General features: G+C 36.1%; 1 protein-coding gene and 1 long non-coding RNA gene across 8 annotated transcripts in view; both read left to right on the top strand.

Moving 5' to 3' along the window:
- The window catches only part of pum2 (pumilio RNA-binding family member 2), a 115959-nt gene extending 95675 nt beyond the window's left edge, over positions 1–20284 (top strand). For 2 of the 7 annotated variants that reach the window (XM_089118413.1, XM_089118416.1), the window contains 7 exons: positions 8662–8790; positions 9848–9985; positions 10698–10823; positions 11950–12021; positions 13951–14072; positions 17588–17780; positions 17868–20284. In XM_089118413.1, the coding sequence (XP_088974539.1) occupies positions 8662–8790; positions 9848–9985; positions 10698–10823; positions 11950–12021; positions 13951–14072; positions 17588–17780; positions 17868–17999 (912 nt within the window). In that variant the 3' untranslated portion in view covers positions 18000–20284. Of the gene's footprint in view, positions 1–8661; positions 8797–9847; positions 9986–10697; positions 10824–11949; positions 12022–13950; positions 14073–17587; positions 17781–17867 lie in introns of all 7 variants that reach the window. The other 5 variants (XM_089118412.1, XM_089118415.1, XM_089118417.1 and 2 more) reach the window with 3 other exon arrangements.
- Positions 10–7127, top strand: LOC148976491 (uncharacterized). The gene is made up of 2 exons (XR_016145975.1): positions 10–1282; positions 3636–7127. It is a non-coding gene; the product is annotated as an uncharacterized LOC148976491 (long non-coding RNA).
- Positions 20285–21691: the final 1407 nt, after the last annotated feature.

Genomic DNA, 21691 nt, shown 5'->3' with positions numbered 1-21691 from the left:
GTAATTAAATGTAAAATGTTTAGCTCAGAAATTGGCCAAAATCTTTATTTATATTTAAGGGCTGATGAATTTTTAATTGTGATTAATCGCATACTTATCTTGAAATTAGGCATAGATCACTTATCTTGTTTAACCCTCTGGGGTCGGCTATCGCGCCGTTGCGATGAGCTCTATTTTTTTTTTTTTTTTTTTCCCCACATAGCAGAAAAATAGACTTAATGCCAGGGTGGGAATTATGTAATTTTAGGGGCAAGGCCATTTGGCCTCCACCTTTTCCTTTTTTTTTTTTAGGGGCACCAAGGCCATATGACAGGGCACAAAGGCCATTGAGTACAATTTGATGGTTTTCTCATTCAGATTAATACCATAACATCCTAATTTAGAATAAGACATGAATTATGTCTTTTTTAATAAAAATACAAATTTTAAAGTGAGAGAGAGCGCCATTAGATTCTAGAAGGTAAAAAAATATCAGACAGAAAATATAATATTTTAATGCAACGATGATAAAGTCTATCGATTATCATAACATTATACATAATCTATTATGAAAATGCCTGACATGGCTCGAAGAACGCTTTGTGCGCCGACTCACTGCCAACGGTTAACAGGTTTAATATACCGGTAATTCTAAGTGTTACGTTCAGTCAAATCCTAACCTTACGTATCATATAAAACCGGCTTAGCTCGTTTGCTCGTTTAATATTTACCTGAGTGTCGTTCTTCTGTTGGTGCTGCTGACGTTAAGTGTTTCTTGCACTGCTGTTTCGAGGCGTGAGAACATCGATATGATTATGACACGGCACCTGCGCGAATCCACGAACTAATTGAAGTTCAGAGACTTCTTGGGTAGCTCGCTGTTATTCAAAGCAAGCCCTCTATGCCGCACTGGCGCTTTATACATGGAACTTGGACAGGGCCAGGGCACACAGGCCACTGTGGTCGTAGGATGGTTTTTTTTTTTTTTTTTGTGTATACTTTTAAATGATCTGATTCAAAACGAAAACAAATTTTCCCTAAGTAATTAAGATGTCCAGTTTTATTATTTTTATTTTTTGCTCATTCTTGCTCTTTATTTTTAATTTGACCATGCCCACACGTGCAAAAGAGATTGATATGCAAATCTGCACGAAGGAACACAAACGCGCTCATATTACCTAAAAAACAAAGCACCAAACTTCATCAGTCCTCTGTTTTTTGTCGAATTTGGAAGACACGCAGTGAGCTTACATTGGATTTACCTCAAAAGAAGAATGTGATTTGAAGACAAGAAAGATTTAAGGTAAGATATGTATTATTAATTATAATAGTTAGTGTTATTGTTGTATAAACTTAACATTCCAGTTGAACTGTTGCTAGACTAAAATGTATGACATCAACATAACATGTTGAAATATGAACTATACCCTAGACAGGCAGGACATTTATATACATGTACGACACAAGGATGTTTTTTTGTTTGATAATAAAGCACAGCATGATGTTAGGCTAGTATCAGTGTTTACTCTAATAAGGTGAATATTATAATGTTTAGAACCATGTTTACTGATAAATACTGTTTGTAACAAATGGAAACATTTGAAGTAACATATCCATATATTATTCTCTAGTGTACTGAAGTGTTCTTAATGATTTATAGGCCGCATGCTATTGGCTATTGTTATTATTATTTGGAATTAGAATCATCCCACATCATCACATACCCTTCACCATACCTAGAGATAAGCATGGGGTACTTTCCTTAAAGCTAGGGTATACGATTTTAAAGATTGTTCATTATTAATATCCTCGTTTAGATGCAGGTTATGGTTATATAGTACAATCCTAACAATATAAATAGAAAAAAGAACATAAAAAAAATCCATTCACTCTATTGGCTCTACAGCCGCATAAAAGTTGACAAATGAAAGCTTTGCGGCCGCAAAGCTACATTGTCAACTGCTCTCATCCAATCACCAGCTACACTTGAAACTCCGCCTGGCGCTCGCGTCTCCACCCGACCGCGCCCCCCTTCTGCGTCATGAGAATCGCGCGCGTTAGCAGCTGACCGCATATGGTAGCTAGCTAAGTAGCATATCAGCAATGGATAAAAACGAAAAAGACAACAGCAAGCGTCCCCTGCTTGCCCCTAGAAGAAAATGTGAAGAATGCCGAAATTTGAGGAGAATAAATATAGGGTCCACCATTGACCGATGGAGGAAGCTTCAGCGAGATCTGGGCCTGAATACCGATGCTGACACTGCTGACTTTTTGTTGAGCAGGTAACGTTAAACATTTATTTATACTCCTATATGGCGTGAGTCGCGTGACGTGTTACATAAATAGCTTTTTTATCAGTCTGCTGCCGGTCGGCATTGGAATGTTAGCTGTTTAGGGCCGTTCGCCTATCACGGGTCAAAGTAAATATATTTCTAAAAGTGCTTGATTATATTTCAGTATGCCTTGCGGGTTTCTGTTCGAGCCGATCGGAATTTAAACAAGATGCGCTGTATGCTGCTATAACAATTACTCAAAACCTTCGCAATACTACTAATATCATACTTATGGTGGTGGGTAGTGTAGAACATTTCATGTGTTGTTAATCTTGCGTGGGCGTGATCTCAAACATGTCATTGAATTGTTGATGAAGCAACTAAGTTCATGTGTCTAAAGGCAATTTTACATATGATGTGTCATTAGCAATGTCATTAGATTGAAGCGACTAAGCAATGTTGTGAAAGTATGATGATCACAACTTGACTGAGTGACGTTGTTCAATTCGTTTCCCGGGAGGAATCAGTTAGCAGAGGGGAGGGGTGTGTGTGTGTGGAGAGGCGGGATGAGTTTTTTAAAACTTCCCTCCCATTTCAGGCTTTCTCGACCGATTTTCAACATCGTATACTACAGCTTTAAGATGTGGGTCTATTTTAATTCTAAAGGCCGAGGTAACTTTATCAGGATGCATAGTATCCTGGATCCATGAAATAACTGGCCATTAAAAATAAAAATCTGTTTTTTTAATTAAGGTATTAAGATGATTTCTTTTATTCCTCTTTTTAGTCAATTTTAACATGGGTGTGTTCACTAATTCTAAGCACTGTGTGTGTGTGTGTGTGTGTGTGTGTGTGTGTGTGTGTATATGCATGTGTGTGTGTGTGTATATATATATATATATATATATATATATATATATGTATGTATATGTGTATATATATGTATATATGTGTGTATATATATATATATATATATATGTGTGTGTGTGTGTGTGTGTGTGTGTTTATATATATATATGTGTGTATGTATGTATGTATGTATATGTACAGTATGTATGTATATTTTTATATTATTTATATTATATATTATTTTTAATGGCCAGTTATTTCATGGATCCAGGATACTATGCATCCTGATAAAGTTACCTCGGCCTTTAGAATTAAAATAGACCCACGTCTTATGGAAAGTACCCCATGCTTATCTCTAGGTAGGTGGGTGTGTATGTATGTATACACAGACACACACACACACACACACACACATATATATATGCAATTTTAACCAGAAAAATCTACAATGTATGCCCAAAGTCGTGCAGCCATATAGTTTCTCTTGATATGAGCATGTTCAGAGGTGTTTATTTTTTTTTATTTTTTTTACAGGGACCAGATGCCCCACTGATGAGTCCTGCTGACTTCAACATTCACAGGAGACTCTGTACATGAACAACCTTGGAAATGAAGGGGATTGTCCTATGTTTCAGGAATGGCACAAAGTTGTGTGACTGTTCAATTAGTCTTTAGAACCGTGTGTTTACTAATGTGCTTTTTTTGTCATTTGTTGTGCATCTTTGGATTATGTTGTGTTGTAAATAAATCCAAACATTCTTAAAGCCTTTTTTTTTTAAATCTCCTCATTCTTTTTTCAAGGCTTCTCATAATGATAGGGCCTGATAGCACCTAATAGGGTCATTATGGGAGAGTCTTTGTCAGGTGTGAAAAGGAGTAATATTAATGAAAGATCACGCCTCTTGGCATAAAGTTTTCTTACACAAACACGTCATACAAATTAAAAATGACTTTGTCTTATCTGAATATATCAGGATGAACAGTCAGGATGATTTTCACACAGTTGTGGAGCAAATATTCTAGGCTACGTACAATTCAAAAGTCTTGTGAAAAATAATCAGTATGGTTTTCATGACCTTATTTCAGTGACAATCCTTTTTAGTTATTTCACAAACCATGTATAAATGTCATTATCTCAAAACTACAAACTTTTACCTACATGCTGCTGACATATTATCACAAGTAACTTATATAATATATATCACAAGTAACAGAATTAAGTACAGGACCAGGACCCAGAGAACACCTTAGACCCCAGAGGGTTTATTTCGTCATCATTTGCATAATAGATGCTATATTTGCGATCTATTTCTGCCTACACCGATCCATTCAGAATTACTAAACAGCAACATACACATGACGGATAAAAACATTATCCTGAATATATGTATAAACAACATGAATGTACTGAAATGTGTCTTAAATTATGTGTGTGTCGACAACGCACATTAATGGTTTGTTTGCACATCAATAATAACCGGCTTGTGTGCTTTCTGTATGACTCCTGTCTGTCATTGCGGTCGTCTTTTCCTTGATTACAATTTGCATCCATCAAAACTTTACTAGCAAGAAGCTGGATTCCTTTATCTAGGCGAGAAACGTAGTTTGCTTATAATCTGGCCAGCAGTGTATGTTTTGACATTCCGTTCAGTCTGTGTTTAATGGCAGAGTTAGGGATGCTTTCATTGCAATGTATTCTTAGCTACAATTGTACAAAGCTACCCTATTGAAACGTACCTTTGGATTGAGAGACTCCATTGAGTCTGACCAACCAAGAATTGCTATCACTGGCTCAAAAAAGCAGAGAAAGAGAAGAGTGAGTAGCCAGGAAGGGGTGTCTGCTTGAACAATGCCTGGAAAAGAATCTCACCAATATATTAATGTTCTGGAATTTACTGCCCAATAATAATGATAAAAGTTTGCCATTTTAAAATTGGATCTATGTTGTTGCTGATGTGCATAAATTAGCTTTTTTGCCAATTAACAGAATAACTAGAAAGGCTACTAAATGAGTCTATTAAATCCAACAAAGGGGGATAAGAGTGCTCAGGATCTGAGAGATAGAGAAGAAAGAGATATGATCAACTTGACCTATGCTTAAAGGCAAAATCGGCGGATGGTGTCTCAAGGCTATTGCCAAAGGTTCTATGACAATGGCAAACAGCAGGGGTGAAAGTGGACATCCTTGTCACATGCTCCTATGCAACTCAAATTGCGGCAATCTATCAAGATTCATTTGAACTTAAGTGCATGGATGGCGATACAATATGCCAGGAAAAAAAATCTATCTCCTAAATGATATCCTTTAATAGTGGTTAAAATATAATTCCATTTGATCATCTAAAGTGATAATTGCTAATTCAGAGTGAGTATTTTGCAATTTCTGTTCACACTACAACCTAAAAAAAACTCAGATCCCAGCCTTTTGTGCATTTTGCATGTCCACAATTCCACCGTCAACAACATCATTCAGACAAAATTTCATTCAGTCTGTCGTAGAAGGAGCCGAATCCTTAATTCCGGCGAACTCCTCACTTCGATGCATTTTGTCTCGTGTACTTGCGTTCGTCGGGCGTTCGTCAGGTCCAGTTTTGTGTCCAGCCTCTCACGGGGATTTCGGATGCCCCAACGCCTGTGATGAGACGACTCAACGCCTGTGAAGAGACGACTCAACGCCTGCGAAATGTTATGGCGCCGTTTGATTCATAAACAATATTTATATTTAATATTTATATTTAAACAATATGAATGTAAGCCAGAGGAGAACTGGCCCCCGACTGAGCCTGGGTTCTCCCAAGGTTTTTTCTCCATCCAATCTGATGGAGTTTGGTTCCTTGCCACTGTCGCCTTGCTTTTGGCTTGCTTTGAGCTTGCTCAGTTGGGATTATTTAGTGTTTAGCAATGTTGTTGATCTGTGTTGTGCTACTTTCATGTTATCAGTGTGAAGCTGCTTTGATACAATCTGTATTGTGAAAAGCACTATATAAATAAATGTGACTTGACTTGACTTACTTCTGTCAAAAAAATTGCAATTTTTCTGTTTTTCTATTTTGTAAGTGACTGAGCTGTGCAGCCAAGATAATTTCCCTATTTTAAAAATATAGTTGTTCAAGGTAACAAAAATATAATAGAAAAAATAAAAACAGACCACGTAGGCCATAGTGGGTGAATATAAAATATTTATTTCATTATGTTATCTTTTTTTATTGAAAATAAGACAAAAAAAAAACCCAACCCCAACATTTGGTGTGTGTGAGCGCACATCCCAATTAATGTTGATAGCCCTAATATATAATCTCTAGGGCTGTTTTCGACTAAGGATTTTCGTAGTCGAATCTGACTCGTTAGATTTTGCCATAGTCGACTGATAGTTTTTTTTTGGTTTTGTTTTTTTTTTTGTTTTTTTTTATATAGCGGCTAGATTTTTTTCCATTTCAAACAAAAGAGCTAAAAAAACGAAAAACATGGTGTGTAACGAATACCTTTTATTCATTTAAAGCCAGATGAACAAAACTATCAAACATCAGAAAAGTTAACATAAAATAGGAACAAATTGGCTTCAAAAACAACAACATGCCAAAACACACCTTTATCTCTCACGTTTCTCACTATTTCTTGGCTTTTCACAGTTAACACTTGGGAATTGGGATAAATTACAGGCTGGCACTAGTCCAAAATGTCATGAATATTTTTCAAAATACAATAAGCCTGCCTGAATAAATAAAAACAATTACACAACAACAAAAATAAACATAGGCCTAATATAAGTCATAATAGAATGGGCTTCAGAAAACGCACATGCAGCAAAAAAAAAAAGAAAAGAGAAAGGATGTATTCATTGCTGAGACGCTTCGCCTTCAGCTTAAGTTCACATTGTCCCAAAAGAAAAAGAAAAAAATCACTTCTTCACATATGAAAAGTGTCCTACTGCACCTGTGGTTGTCCGATTTTTCTGAACAAGCAAGGAAAACCAGCTTGTTCTCGTTGGTCGGGAAAAGGGCGCTCCTTGATTCTTTGGCAATGAAACCCGCCTTTGAAAAAATCCTCTCTGCTTGCGTTACAACATACTTTTAGTTTTAATTGTAAAACAAACAAAAAACAGCAAGCTGCGAGACATTAACGAATGAAAAATGTAAGTAGGCTAAGTTACCTATCCGTCAATAGCCGCGTGTGGTGTCCAAGTTTGTAAATAAAGACTAAATGGCAGCATCTGATATATTTGTATAGCGATTTAGTTTTACAGGAGTGCGGTGAGGCATGATTTCGGCCTCGGTGCTCGCGCTGGCCAGTGGAAAAGCGGCTAATGGGTGAAGATGGCTATTCGTTCTGTGTTTTCTATCTAAACAGTTAGGCTATGTTTAGGTGGTATTTTTCATGTTTTTATCACGCAATCATGTTTTTGATGTGGTGGTGACGCTTGTAATATGTAGCCTAAGCCTAAGTGGCGGCGCTGCCGATAAATAAAAGCTTTCATAAAGAACCAGCAAAAGCGATGATTATGAATGTGTCAAATATAGCAAGGAGACATTTTAATTGTTTATTAATGAAGATGAAGTTGACAATGCTGACTCGCGATCTTCGCAGTAGGCTAGTGAATGCGCCAGAGAGAAATGCACAGTTAATTTCATAAGCAGAGAGCAGTCTGTTTTCTTTTGTTTTGAATTGTCAATATAGATATATGTTTCAGATCTGTGGACTAGGCTATACTTGTACGCTGAGTTTCGGTATATTAATGAGACTGCTCCAGTTCACGCGCCGGCACTTTCGTGTGATTATCTATAAGTGTCTGCAAATATCCTTCTTATGTATTAAATCCAGGCAATTGGTTGATGAAACATTGATTAAAATCAAGATAAAATTTAAATATAAAACGAATTTCACTTTAAAGAAAGGCTTTGTGCTTTTCTGTTTGAGGTCTGTGAAAGTTTTTATGCAGTCTTTAAGTGCCGCATGTCTGTAACATTGTTTTTTCCTCATAAATGAGAAAACGAAAAATAATATTTTGTGTTTTGTGGAGAGCCCTTCCTCCTTTAATTTGCGCAGTGTAATTCACAGAATTACAAAAAATATATTTTGCCTCCTAAAAGTTAAAGATTTTTTTTTCACGCATGAATGCGTGTCTATTTCCCTTATATTAGGCTAAATATAAAGCGCATGTGTAGACTGATATTTTTCTCATGTCTGGACTTTCTTTGGGTCATCTTTAACCTTCTCGAAATACTCCCACACTTTTGATGATTTTTTTAGAAGCCATTGTTAGCCAATAAATCCATAAATGCTAACAAATGCGGTCCGGACGTTACAGGCCTGTGGTGCTGCTGTACCAATGGTTACATAACACTATCATAACTGATTCGATTCATAGTGAAATCAGACCCCTCCGAACTGAATCGTCGAATCCTCGACTATTGGAAGTCAGCCCTAATAATCTCAATCTAAAAAACAAAACAAAAAAACAATTGTTATTATGCTTCTGAAACTGTAAATGAAGTAACGTGAATGAAATCTTTCAGTCTTTGAAAATAACTGCTTTCTTGTATTTTTTTTTTTCCTGCTGTAGTTCGGCAGTGCAGATCAGAAATTGGCTCTAGCGACTCGTATCCGTGGCCACGTGTTGCCGCTGGCTTTACAGATGTACGGTTGTCGTGTGATCCAGAAAGCTCTGGAATCCATCTCCTCCGACCAGCAGGTAATTGTAAGTTGCCTTTTGTTTACTTTACACATTGTTCATTCAAAAAAGTCAACAATTGTTTATTGTAAAAAGTCCAATGCTTGTTTAAGAGTTTCAAAAACTTTGATAGAATGCAGTTTAGCCATTTTTGTGAAAGCTCCTCCTTTGAACAACAGCCCAGATCTTTTGGAATTTCGTTTAAACAAGGAAAAGATTAAAAAAATTAGTCAAAGGAGCAGCTATAAAATCTGCAACACCAACGTTCCAATGTGTAATATGCATGAAAGCTCAAATATAAACTACATAGGACCTGCAGTGTTGTGTTGCCAGCAGCCATATCACCCTGTAGCCCAAGACTGGTTGCCCACTGAAGCTAAGCAGGGCTGAGCCTGCTTAGTACCTGGATGGGAGACCTTCTGAGAAAGCCAGGTTGCTGCTGGAAGAGGTGTTAGTGAGGCCAGCAGGGGGTGCTCACCCTGTGGTCTGTGTGGATCCTAATGCCCCAGTATAGTAATGGGGATACTATACTGTCAAAGAGCACCGTCCTTCGGATGAGACGTTAAACCGAGGTCCTGACTCTCTGTGGTCATTAAAAATCCCAGGATGTCTTTCGAAAGAGTAGGGGTGTAACCCCGGCATCCTGGCCAAATTTGCCCAGTGGCCTCTGTCCATCATGGCCTCCTAATCATCCCCATATATACCAATTGGCTTCATCACTGTCTCCTCTCCACCAGTAAGCTGGAGTGTGGTGAGCGTTCTGGCACACTATGGCAGCCGTCGCATCATCCAGGTGGATGCTGCACACTGGTGGTGGTTGAGGAGATTCCTCCCTCTATGTAAAGCGCTTTTGAGTGCCGAGAAATGCGCTATATAAATGTAATGAATTATTATTTATTATTATTATTTGTAAAAAAAATCATAATTTCCGTCACAAGTTTTTCAAACTCACTCTGAGCATCTGTATTTATCTGTATCAAAAAAAATTTTGGTCAAGATCTTGTGTTGACGACAATGATCTTTATGATTAGAAATGGTGGTAGTCCTCAGATTTTTTTTTTTTTTTCTCTTGTGTCAGAGTGACATCGTACGGGAGTTGGATGGCCATGTCCTGAAGTGTGTGAAGGATCAGAATGGAAATCATGTGGTGCAGAAATGTATTGAGTGTGTCCAACCCCAAGCTCTTCAGTTCATCATTGATGCCTTCCAGGGCCAGGTATCTCCACAGACACTCTACTCATGCTTGTAATAAAGTCCAGAAACGGGATTTGCACACAAAATATAGATGAATAATATTGCAAATCTGTTAAATTCCTTTATTTATAGTCTCTTAAGAACGTGCTAATTAAAAGAATGAAAATAGCAGTGATTTTGCTATAACGTTTATACCATTGTAAATGAATGTATTTTCTGGCTTTATAATATATAAAGCCAGGACTCCTCTAATTTATTTACACAATGTAGCCTGTTGTTTAAACTACTACTTCTATTATTACTACTAGTTTTAAAGGTTAGCATAACTGACTTAAAAATAGATTATTCTCTAATTTGAGGATGGAAGAATAAGACTGATTATCCCTTATCTAACTGCTAGTTGGTCAGATGAGTTTTTAAGGCAGACTAACGCAGAGTGTCCTAAATAAGTAAAGATATGGATTAATTTAGGATGAATTTAGCTCTACACAAGGTTCTAGCTAGTTGTTTACATTTGCTATGTATTTTTATTTTGATGTAAAATCCCAAATAAATGTAAATAAAAAGAAAATTCTCAAATTATGGCAAAAGATTTTTCACCTTTTGCGAGGTTGGTAGTTAAGAAAATCCAATTTTGTTGCAGATGTGATCAATGATGTAATCTTCTTTTATTGACCTAGGGATACAACAGGATGTGTGTCAGTGTTTTAATGTGCCTTTTTTTTGGTGTGTAGGTGTTTGTTTTGTCCACTCATCCGTATGGCTGTCGGGTGATTCAGCGTATCCTGGAGCACTGTACCCAGGAGCAGACCCTGCCCATCCTGGAAGAACTCCACCAGCACTCTGAGCAGCTGGGACAGGTATGACTTCCCCAACCTGTCAGCCAAAAAGGAAACTCTTGATGTGTACCACTCTTACTGCAGTTAGGTTCTTATTGTATGGCCTCTTTTCATGTTTCAAAAAATAATTCTATTAGAAAATGGCTAAATCTAAGTCATTAACCTACTTTGGCAGCTGTCTTCCAAAGGGCTGTTTACACAGAACATGTTTTTACATTCCATTGTGCTTCTTTTCCATAGCTTTTCTTTGTAAACAGATCCTAAACACACTTGTTTGACTGTTGCACTTGCATATAGCACCTTTGGCATTCTAAAAACATGGCTCTCATGTTAAAAGTTTGACTTAAAACCTTGTTTAGAAAAAAAGACTTTTCCAATGCTCTGTGTCTTGCATTTTCAACACAAAAACATTCTGTATGAATGGCCCCTAATATATGACTAAACTAATGCTCTGTTGATTCCAGTGCAGTCAGATATCAGCATGTTGTTAAGCTAACACAACTCTGCTTTTAGAGTTCCCACAAAGTTACAGTTCTCTTTTCCTGTTGAGAAATCGATGAGGGACATCAACTTAAAGACCTTTTTAAATTTCTGGTAGCTTTTAGTTGATTAAATATTATTTGCTACTAGAGTTGGTGGCAAGTGGTATGTCTTATTAAATGCATGCAATACTTTCATGTTGTCAAAATCTGTTAACTAAAAAGCCAGCATAATTTTTCGCCCTAGACTTTAGAGCAGTATGTCCCTATGACGCCTAAAAATGTTGTCTCATAGCAAACCAAGTGTAATACCTAATAAGTTGTGTGATTTTTGGGCTTTTGAAGATGACCCCATTACAAAAATTATGTTTTGAGATTGGTCACTTTATATACATACACTTTTGTTCATCATAGCTTCTGTGTGAATTGAAAAGAGGCCATGCAATGAGAAGAACACTCAGGGTTGTAGTACTTTTTGGGGTAAGGTGGATGCGATTGCTTGACATTTTTCAGCATGACCTGTTTGTTCATTTTATACCTTTGTTGCCTACTTTGATATAGCATTCAGTTGCTATGAAGGATGTTCTTATGTCTAGTTAGATGTGCTGATGGATTTTGATGATGCAAAACATTACCCACCCCTTGCTCCCCTCACTTATTTTATCTAGAAGTATCAAGGCGTTTCATTGGAGATGACCCCCAAAACATTTTATACAGTGTCCAGCGATGCACTGTTCAAGGTCAGAGTCACGCGCCTTCCTCCCACTCACAAGAACCTCCTGGCATATCCTCGTCTACTTCCTAACCAGCCTGTGTCTAACACCTAGATGATGCTTCTCCAGTTGCTATTTGCTCTGCAGGGTTCCATTCACTCACACTTTTCCTTACACCACTTTCTTCCTTCCTGGCTGTCACCTGTCCCGTCTGCCTAAAATCCAATCCTGATACTATTTAGGCCTTATTCAATACAAAGACCTATTTGTTAGACACGAACAAGGCTGTGAGATATAGTATATAGTGGTGTCATGATACCAACATTTTAATAGCCTGTTCCAGTTCTTGTAAAATTTTATGATACTTTGTTACCAATAACAATTTCAATACCATATTTTTTTTCTATTTAATTATTTTATTAAACTAATAGAGGCTTATTAAAGCTACTAAACATTTTCTCTTATAAATTACAAGTGAAATGCTCCTTTACCCAGGGTTAAACGCAGCCAACGGGCCTTTACGGGCCTAAAGGCCTTTACTCAGCCAACCCTGATTTTCGTCAATGTTGTTGTGGCAGGTCTATTATCAGTCTTTGTTTACACTGCAAGACAAAAAGCACATATATTGTGACATTATTTTTTCATCATATATGGTTAATTATTATGTCAGTCATCACACTTTGGGGACTGTGGCATGGAACGTTTTAATGGAACTGTTTGATTAAGCGCATTCACTACTTTACTCTGTGTACATGACTTGGTCCTTATAGCCATTGTGAAAGGGTTATAAGCACCAATAGTCATGTACACAGAGCAAAGTACACAGAATACTGACTGAGTTCTGCACATTTGCAGAAATAACAGCTATAAAAAATATGTGATATATAATTAATATTAATTAATTAATTAATATTAATACTCTTATTAATATTTATGTCATGTCTGTCCTTTGTTGGTTCTAATGAGAGGATTAACAAGGATTCAAAGAGTTTGATGAACAGACATGCCTGTGATTGGCTACAATTCATCGCTGTAATTGAGAGAGAGCATCCTGACACAGTCCCACCCAAAACTCATGCCATTGCTTGAGCAATTGATGCAGTTCGTCCTGACCAATGGCAGATAAAATATCTCACTAGATATCATGAATGAATGTGTTGACATGCTGTTCAATCAACCAAAACCAAATTCTTAGGTTTTAAGGCACATGATTGTAAGAGACAACATAGCAGTAGCTTAGTAGGGGCAGAGGCAGTCCTATCAGTAACATATTTGTTGTACATTTAACCCTCACAGCCTTGTTTGTTTTTGTCAAACTAAATGGGGACATTTCTCTTAGTAAGGTCTTTTTTCACTCTACGTATGAATGAAACTTTTTTTTTGCTTTGTTAATCTCAGAAATTCTGTGTTTTTGACACTTTCAATGATTTTCTCTGCTCCACTCAGAGCACCTCAGACCAACAACTTTGATTTGTAGTGTGCATCCTTAATAGATGAATTAATTTTGTGCAAATAAACCAACCCAAAACAAAGTAGACCACTCCTTCCAATTTGAGGGATTACTCTAGAGTTAGGAAAGACAGCGGGTTTAAACCAAATGCTACAGTACATCTTGATTGAGCTATTGACATTGACTTGCACTTTTATGCCACCTTCCAGTTAAATGTTGGTGTGTGTGTATTTGAGTGGGTGTTGTGTGGTTTCTTATCGGGTCATTTGCTAATGGCAATATTTAGGGTAAATCATTGCTTTGGTAAAGTGAGAGTCTTATTTCATCAATGGCCTATGAAATGAGGTCAGTTATTTTATTGTGAGGATGTGGTTAAAGCCTTGCTCAACCTTGTTGTACTAGTCTTTCATTTCTTGTTCTGTCTTAAGGTTATTTATTCATGATGTGATATGGTAATAGTATACATTCTCTCCTTTCCACTTTCCTGTGCCTGTCTTCACCTACAGGATCAGTACGGTAACTATGTGATCCAGCATGTTTTGGAGCATGGGCGTCCAGAGGACAAGAGCAAGATTGTTGCGGAGGTCAGAGGGAAGGTTCTGGCTCTGAGTCAGCATAAATTTGCAAGGTCAGTTTTTCTTTCTATAAAACTTATTATAAAATGTTAAAAATATAACTAATACACATTTTTTTAAATGTATATTTCTATAAACAAGGGTTTGGGTGGGTACGGGTTTTGCACTACTTCCAAATTTCAGGACAAGTAATTGTTTTTTGGTATTACAGTAAAAGTTATTTTTTAAACAACAAGAACAATTAATAGTAAAAAAAAAAAAATCCCATATTTAGATATTTCAAAGACACTGTTTCCATCCAAAGCTGCAAGTTTAACGAATGCGCATAAATAGAATATTGCATAAAAATGTTATATTTATGAGATATTTGTCCACCCATCTTATTTATTTTTTTTTCACATCACCATGTCTCTTGAGGGCTCTATGTTGTTTTTACCGCAGAAAGACGTTAATAACACAAGTTGTAAACAATGTCATGTAATGTTTCTTTAAAAGAAACAATTCAATGTGATTAAACTTGAGTTGTCTGCGGAGTCATAAAAAGTCATCAAATTTAATAAGAAGAATTTTAGGCCATAAAAAGTCATAAAAACATCTGTATTTTCCATACAAGGTCATAAATTACATTTAATGTTTATGCGCCAAAAGCGGAACGAAACTCTGTTGCTGTTAGAGTTCTCGGTAAACTCTGAGTTCTCGGTAAACTCTGTTAGAGTTCTCGGAGTCAATGGGATGCTGTTAGCATCCCATTGACACCCATTCATTTTGGCGTCACTTTGACAGCGAATAACTTTACATCTGAAGTGTCCAAAGACTTAATTTGTCCATTATTTATTTCTAAAGAAACACAACAATGTATAAAATGCTCCATTACTTTGTATCTTACATTACGACCCCGTTGAAGCCCTTTTTGTAAAAATAGGCTAAAGACTGCGTCATAACCACGGGACTTTCTGTCGCACAATAGAGATACAAGTTAGTTAAGTTAAAGCTTTATTTGCCATTTGTACCGGTACAGCTATACAGGTACATAGGATTTTTTGTAGCAGAGCTCGTTGAATCAAACATAAAAGATAAACATTAAAACAGCTAACAAGCTACACAGAACACACTACACACAATGGACTTTAAGAAATCGAGACTTAAAAAATACATTCAACGTTAATGTATCTAGAAAATCTACCCGAAAAATCTTCTAGAAAATCTAGAAGATATTACCCTATATATTACCCTATAAGCAACGGGACAAAATATTTCAACAACGTTTTTGAGGAATTAGGTGATTAAGATTTGTCTTGGCACAGCTACTAGAAGATTTTCAACTGTCAGACTGTCGTCACGCTCAGTTTGAGCATGCGCAGTCGCTCAGACATCAGACAGAAAGTGCAATAATCGGCTTCAGTCTTCTCCGTTGAAATCTGTGTCCATTTCTTTTACTGTCTATGACTAGAGCAGATGCGTTTACTCTAAACGGCCTCGCTCACGAGATCCAGTGAGAAGTGCTTGAATTCAGCGAAGAACACAAATGTCTCAGTGATTTAAACCACTTTAAAGGCAGATGAAACGGTGCTGACAAACAGGAGAAACACTGCGCAACTACTATACATTAAGAAGGCTTTTCCGTCTACAAATTCCCACCATTTACCACGGATTTACTGTAACGTTAGCCTAGTATATTAACTGCTCCAAGAAATGTGGGATATACATATTGAATTGTATTATATTATTAGACATTGTATTAAAGGACTAATGGAATATAATTACAGTAGTTTAAAACCACAATAAACGCTATGATTTCTACAACTTTCAGTTAGGAGGGCAAATCTGCCTTTAAACTTGAAAGAAATAAAGATTTGACATTTATCGTGATAATTATCGTTATTGACTGATATATTATTGTGATAATTGTAAAGTGTTGTTTCCTGTGTTATTGATACTTAGGAAAAGGGAGCCTTCAGTTTGTTACTCTTAAGAAAATGGAACCTTTAAATAATGAAACTTATTACTTTTAAAGTCAATAAAAAAAGACTTTTGATATGAAGTTATTTTTCATTATCATGTAGGTCAAAGTTAAATCATATTGGTCATAAAATGGTTTTAACTCTGACTAAACTCTGCAGAAACCCTGTAAATAGAGGAGCATTTTGCTAAATATATGCTCTATATTGCATATTCATTGTATTTTTACTTCAACTGTTCTTCAATATATAATGAATGTTTGTAAAAGTCTGTCATGTTTTAATGACCACTACAATTTAAAAGTTTAAACATAATTGTCATTTAATAAGATAATTAGGTTATTACTGTAACATTATTATTATTATTATTATTATTATAAAAACTTGAAAAAGTGTCATTTAAATGTAAGTAGCCTATACAAGGCCGATAATGTTAACCTTTAATATTATAGTAATGTACCAACTGGGGATACATACCCCAATTAATCAATATCAAATTGTGATCATAATCGTGAAATTTGAGTCAATACCCAGCCTTTTGTGTTTTTTATTATAGTTTATTCGCATATCTTATCAAATAAACAGTCATGTGCCTCGATTGTTGTTTCATTTAAAAAGGTACACAAAATATGTCACATCTGCATTTGTCTCTGACAGCAGCTATTTGGTGTTTTTGATCGATTTAATGTTACGAAACATTTTTTTTTTTTTTTTTTTTTTGCTTTAAATGATCTTAGAACATGCGTTCTCGGCCACGTCTAACTGCGACTGGCTCGTATGTTCAAGGGTAGCTTACGTTAAAGGTTGTTGCTATAGGCAAGGACTGACCATTTTACTGTAGCAATCTTTTTATGGACCCTAAAAGTTTGCATACAGGACAATAATACTAATATTCAATATTAAAGATCAATATTCTAATATTCATCTTCTAATATTTCCTAATTTGGAAATATAATTTGTGAAAATAGTAAGGAGGATTCAAAAGATACAATATAATTTGCAACAACTGGACGGGGCAATGTAGTTTTCTTTGTGCTCTGTTATTTGAAGCTCTCCACAATGAAGATCCCACACAATAATCTTCCTTGACATTTCAAGTCCAGAAGAGGGCAGTTTAGCAATTATATGTTCTGTCCAAAATAGATATTACACTTGTGACCACACCCAGGTTTATTTTATCAATGTCTCTCCTTGTACTTTGCAATGATGTGAGGTAAAGCTGTTCTAGACACTCTGGGAATACTTGGAAATTGCTGTTTAGCTATCCCCCTTAAGATGAGCATCCACCATCTTCTTTCTGAGGTTCAGATTGCTCTTTAGGATGATGTAATTCTAAGTTGCATATAAGCGTAAGAGTGATCTCTCAGGCATCTTCAAATGCCACTCGCTCTGTTCATTGGAGTCTATATAGAATTTCAGTGCTGATGTTGTTTTAGACGTCTCCCGAATCAATTAATTATGACCTCCCTGTTTTTTAAAATATATTTGTTACACACAATGCACCATTTAATTTTTATATTTATTTATTATTTTTAAGTTAATATTGGAGAGAATTTTTGAATTTTATATCTGAAAACCCGTTTTTTTGTATACATGTCTGTCTCTTACAGTAATGTTGTAGAGAAGTGTGTGATTCATTCGTCCCGTGCAGAGAGGGCCCTGCTCATCGATGAAGTCTGCTGTCAGAAGGACGGCCCTCACAGTGCCCTCTACACTATGATGAAGGACCAGTATGCAAATTATGTGGTGCAACGGATGATTGACATGGCTGAGCCCGCCCAGCGCAAGATCATCATGCACAAGGTACAAGCACAGAATGTTTTGTCAAATCAGTATAAAAATTCAAATAATGATCAATGCCTTTTAAATAATTCATGTCGTCAATTCCAGATCCGGCCCCATATTGCCACTCTCCGTAAATACACGTATGGAAAACACATCCTGGCTAAGCTGGAGAAGTACTACATGAAGAGCGGATCAGACCTAGGCCCCATTGGGGGCCCCACCAATGGCCTAATGTAGGGGCCTGACACCCAACCCTCGCCCCTTTCTCTCAAAATCACATTTGTTATGGGCATCTCCTCCACCGTGGAGTTCTCTGTCATAGCCTTTAGGGGTTTTACCAAAAAAATGAAAGGAAAAGAACGCTGAGACATCTGACCAGTCCCTGATGCAGTCTCCGTTGTTATCACCCCCAACCCACCAGAAGAGTGCATGGTCTGTAAGCTGTTTCCTGGGTAAAGCACAACACCCTTGTTTATGATGTAATTGATGTAACTGACTGTTTCTTTTTGTCTTCTAGTAAATATCTTGTACATTTTTTTACCTTGTACATTCTCTGTAGAAAAAGAAATGTTTGATGAAAATTTACAGTTCTTACAATTTACACCAGCAAGTGACTTTATGAGGCCAAACTGAGTGATCCTTTTTAATGATTTTCCTATTCTATTTTTGTTTTTATATCCAGACCTCTTAATGGCACAGTTAAGAAGTGTGGTACGTTTAAGACCTGTTTTAGCACTATGGTACACAAGCCAAAGCTGCTGATGAAAAATAATGAATCTGTCAGCTTGATCTTCACGTAACTTGATTGTAGACGTCAAGTCTGCCGTGCCATTGAGAGTTAGTTGGGTTAAGAAATCCACAACCAATCATAGAGCCTTGCTGCCTACAGTTTGCTGCCTTTAAATGGGAGTGGTATCATTTGAACGTGGCTGCACATACCATCTCTTTTCTTTCCCTCCCCATCTTACTTAACTGCTCCATCTTTGGTGTTTTTGTTTTGTTTTTGTTTTAAAGAGCATGTGTGTGGCTGCAATATACTCTACATCCCACTGACCAAGTCTGTCCCACACAAAGGCTAGCTATTGTCTCAGTTTTTGTGTTTCGAATGACGTCAAAGGACACCAGAGCTCCTGCCATTTTATATAGCTATGAGACCGACACCATGGTAGACAGATGAAACCAGGAATAATTTTTCTATTTTGGGGTATATGTATATTGTGAGACATGAAGGGGTGGGGAGATTTGGCATGCCATGTCTGGATTTAATGTTTTAACAAAATGATTTTTCTTTGTCATGTTTGTTGAACATTGTCGATCGAGTAGTTTTTTTGAACACTGCCCTAGAAACAGTATGGTTATGTACTGATTATCATCTCTTTTACATTGTAATAGCTTAGGCAAAATGTATAGCTTAGGCAAAATGTATAGCTTCTTAATGTACAAGTAAATAAGAAATTGTTGCTGTTTTTTGGGTGTGGGGGGAGACGGTGCTTAAGTTTTAGATGAGGAAAGTCTAGAGGTAGATGGGCGACGTCCCTGTCCTTGGTGTCATCCCAGGATGTTTGGCTTCAGAACGTGTAAGATAGAATTGACTTGATGAACATGAGATGTTGTGGGGTCGGGTCAAATATGCGGCGTTCAACTGTGTAAATGGAGAATGTGCAGGAGAATGGACATGGGGCTGCCGACTTCTGCACAATTTTTCTGTATGGCTAATATATTAATGGCTTTCGTTATTTTGCTTCATATGAATAAATGTAGAATACATGTAGTATATGTGGAGTTAAGTGTAAGTTTATTAGTTAAATAGAAGAAAAAAAAGAATCTAGTTGTAATGTTGGACAGGCTAAATTGCATAGTGATTTGCTTTTATTTTGTCTGTACAGTTGTACATTTGTAAACGTTAATGCTGTAAATGGAATGTCTTTTACACCTTTTGGGGAAGAAGAAATTAGCAAAATGTGCATTTTGATGTGTGAATATTCATCACTCCTTTCCCTTTGAATATAATGTATACAGTTTTCTTTGAATAAGCATTATTTTTAAAAAAAAAAAATCTTTTTATGCATCACAATCTCAAGAGGGTTTTGTTTTTAATCAGTTTTTGGAAAAGGTCAGCCTCTTTATGTACCTGGAGCAGTGACACCTTCTGTTGACATTGTCATTTTGACTTGTGGCAGTTGAATAAAATAATTAAAAATTAATGAATTAAAAAAAAATACATGGGGCTGTCTTTGGTCCTACCTGCTACCATGGAAATTTCACACGACAAGAATTATTTTTGTATAAAGGAGTGCTGTATTTTGGAGCAGCCACTAACTTGTAAGCAAAATAATTGTAAGATATTGTCAATTATATAAATATGAACATATGAGTTTTGTCACACTGTCAAAGTCATGTACATTTTCAGGTGGCCTTATGTACATTTCCAGATGTTAGATGAGGAAAACAGATTTTCTTTTTTTTTTTTCTTGAAGCAGAATTGTGACTATGTATGATTAAACTGTTCTTCTAACATTTGATTTTGTTGTCTGAAGCTTTTATTGTTCACTCTGATTTACACTGATCACAAGGGGTGTAACGATACACAAAACTGACGGTTCGGTTTTCTCACGGTTTTGACGTATCGTCTCGGTTCGGTTCAGTTTAGATAGCTAAAATTGTCTTTGCCTTTAAATTAATTCAATTATAATTGAATTAATTTAAAGATATAAAGTCTTATTAAAGGTACAATTAAAGGATTAAAAAAAATCTGCTAATGCTGTAAACTATAAAGGGAGCCACACATTACACATTAAAGGTTGTAGCCTAGACTTTTAACCTAAATTCAGATTCTATTTATTTTTTAGATATAATAATCAACACATAACACATTGTATGAAAACATTTAAACATTAAAGGCAGTTTTTGCATTAACTTGTGTTTTTACTCTAATTTGTTATTGAAATAAAGTAATTTACACAGTAATTACACATATTTAAACATACATTAAATATTATCAAGATATCATTTACAGGTTAAGTAAAATATAATATATAGGCTAACATAGTGCATTGATTTAGTGCAAGAGTTCATTTATAGGAACCAAAGTTGTGGACATTGAATCACTTGCCTGTTGAGGTAAATATAATGTTAGTGACAAACTTATTATTGCTGATTATCGAAAGTAACAAAACACAGCTTATTATTTGGTGTTAATGGTGGTTAGCCTACAAAACAGAATTTGTTGTGTACTGTACACATAAGACATGAGGTCCATTCATACTGTCAATGGGTCCATTGAGCCGGGCGGGGCCGGGGTAGCAGGGGGTTAGGGCGGGGTGGGGCTTGTTCGGTACACAATGAAAGTATCGCGATTCGAATCGTGAGTTCTGTATCGCGTTATTTCGGTTCGGTTCAAATATCGTTACACCACTACATCACTGCACACTCGACCACTGAAAGGAATTATTGAATAAATATTAATTATTTAAATGTTTCGATTATCTCACAAAGTACTGTATGTTAATGTTTGAATTCAGATTTATACATTTTTGCAACTCTTTAGCCTCAAGTACCTTAATGCTTTTATAAACTGTTAGGCCTACCACACAATCACTGTTAATATAAGGCAGCAACTCTTTTTTTTTATTTTTAAGTATTATCAACTTGTATGGTTTATTAAGTAGCCTAATTGTAACTTAAATTACAATAAACTGACTTTAAATAAGTTGTCTTCTATATTGTAAAAAAGTTGAAAAATGCATTACTTATTTTGATGAGTTAAATCAATGTAAAAATATTTCATAACCAACTGATCATATAATTTTTTACATTGCACACAAGCCAAAAAAAAATACATGTATTTCTGTTGAAATCATTAAATGTCATGTTTCTAACATGCCACATCTGATTCGTACCATGGAGTTTGAACCGTTTGCGCCCTCTTT

The sequence above is a fragment of the Pimephales promelas genome, chromosome 13 (genome assembly GCF_988280905.1).
Source record: "Pimephales promelas chromosome 13, fPimPro1.hap1.1, whole genome shotgun sequence".
NCBI classification, from domain to species: Eukaryota; Metazoa; Chordata; class Actinopteri; order Cypriniformes; family Leuciscidae; genus Pimephales; species Pimephales promelas.
The sequence above is the reverse complement of the archived record's forward strand: the minus strand, read 5'-3'. Positions and strand labels throughout refer to the sequence as shown.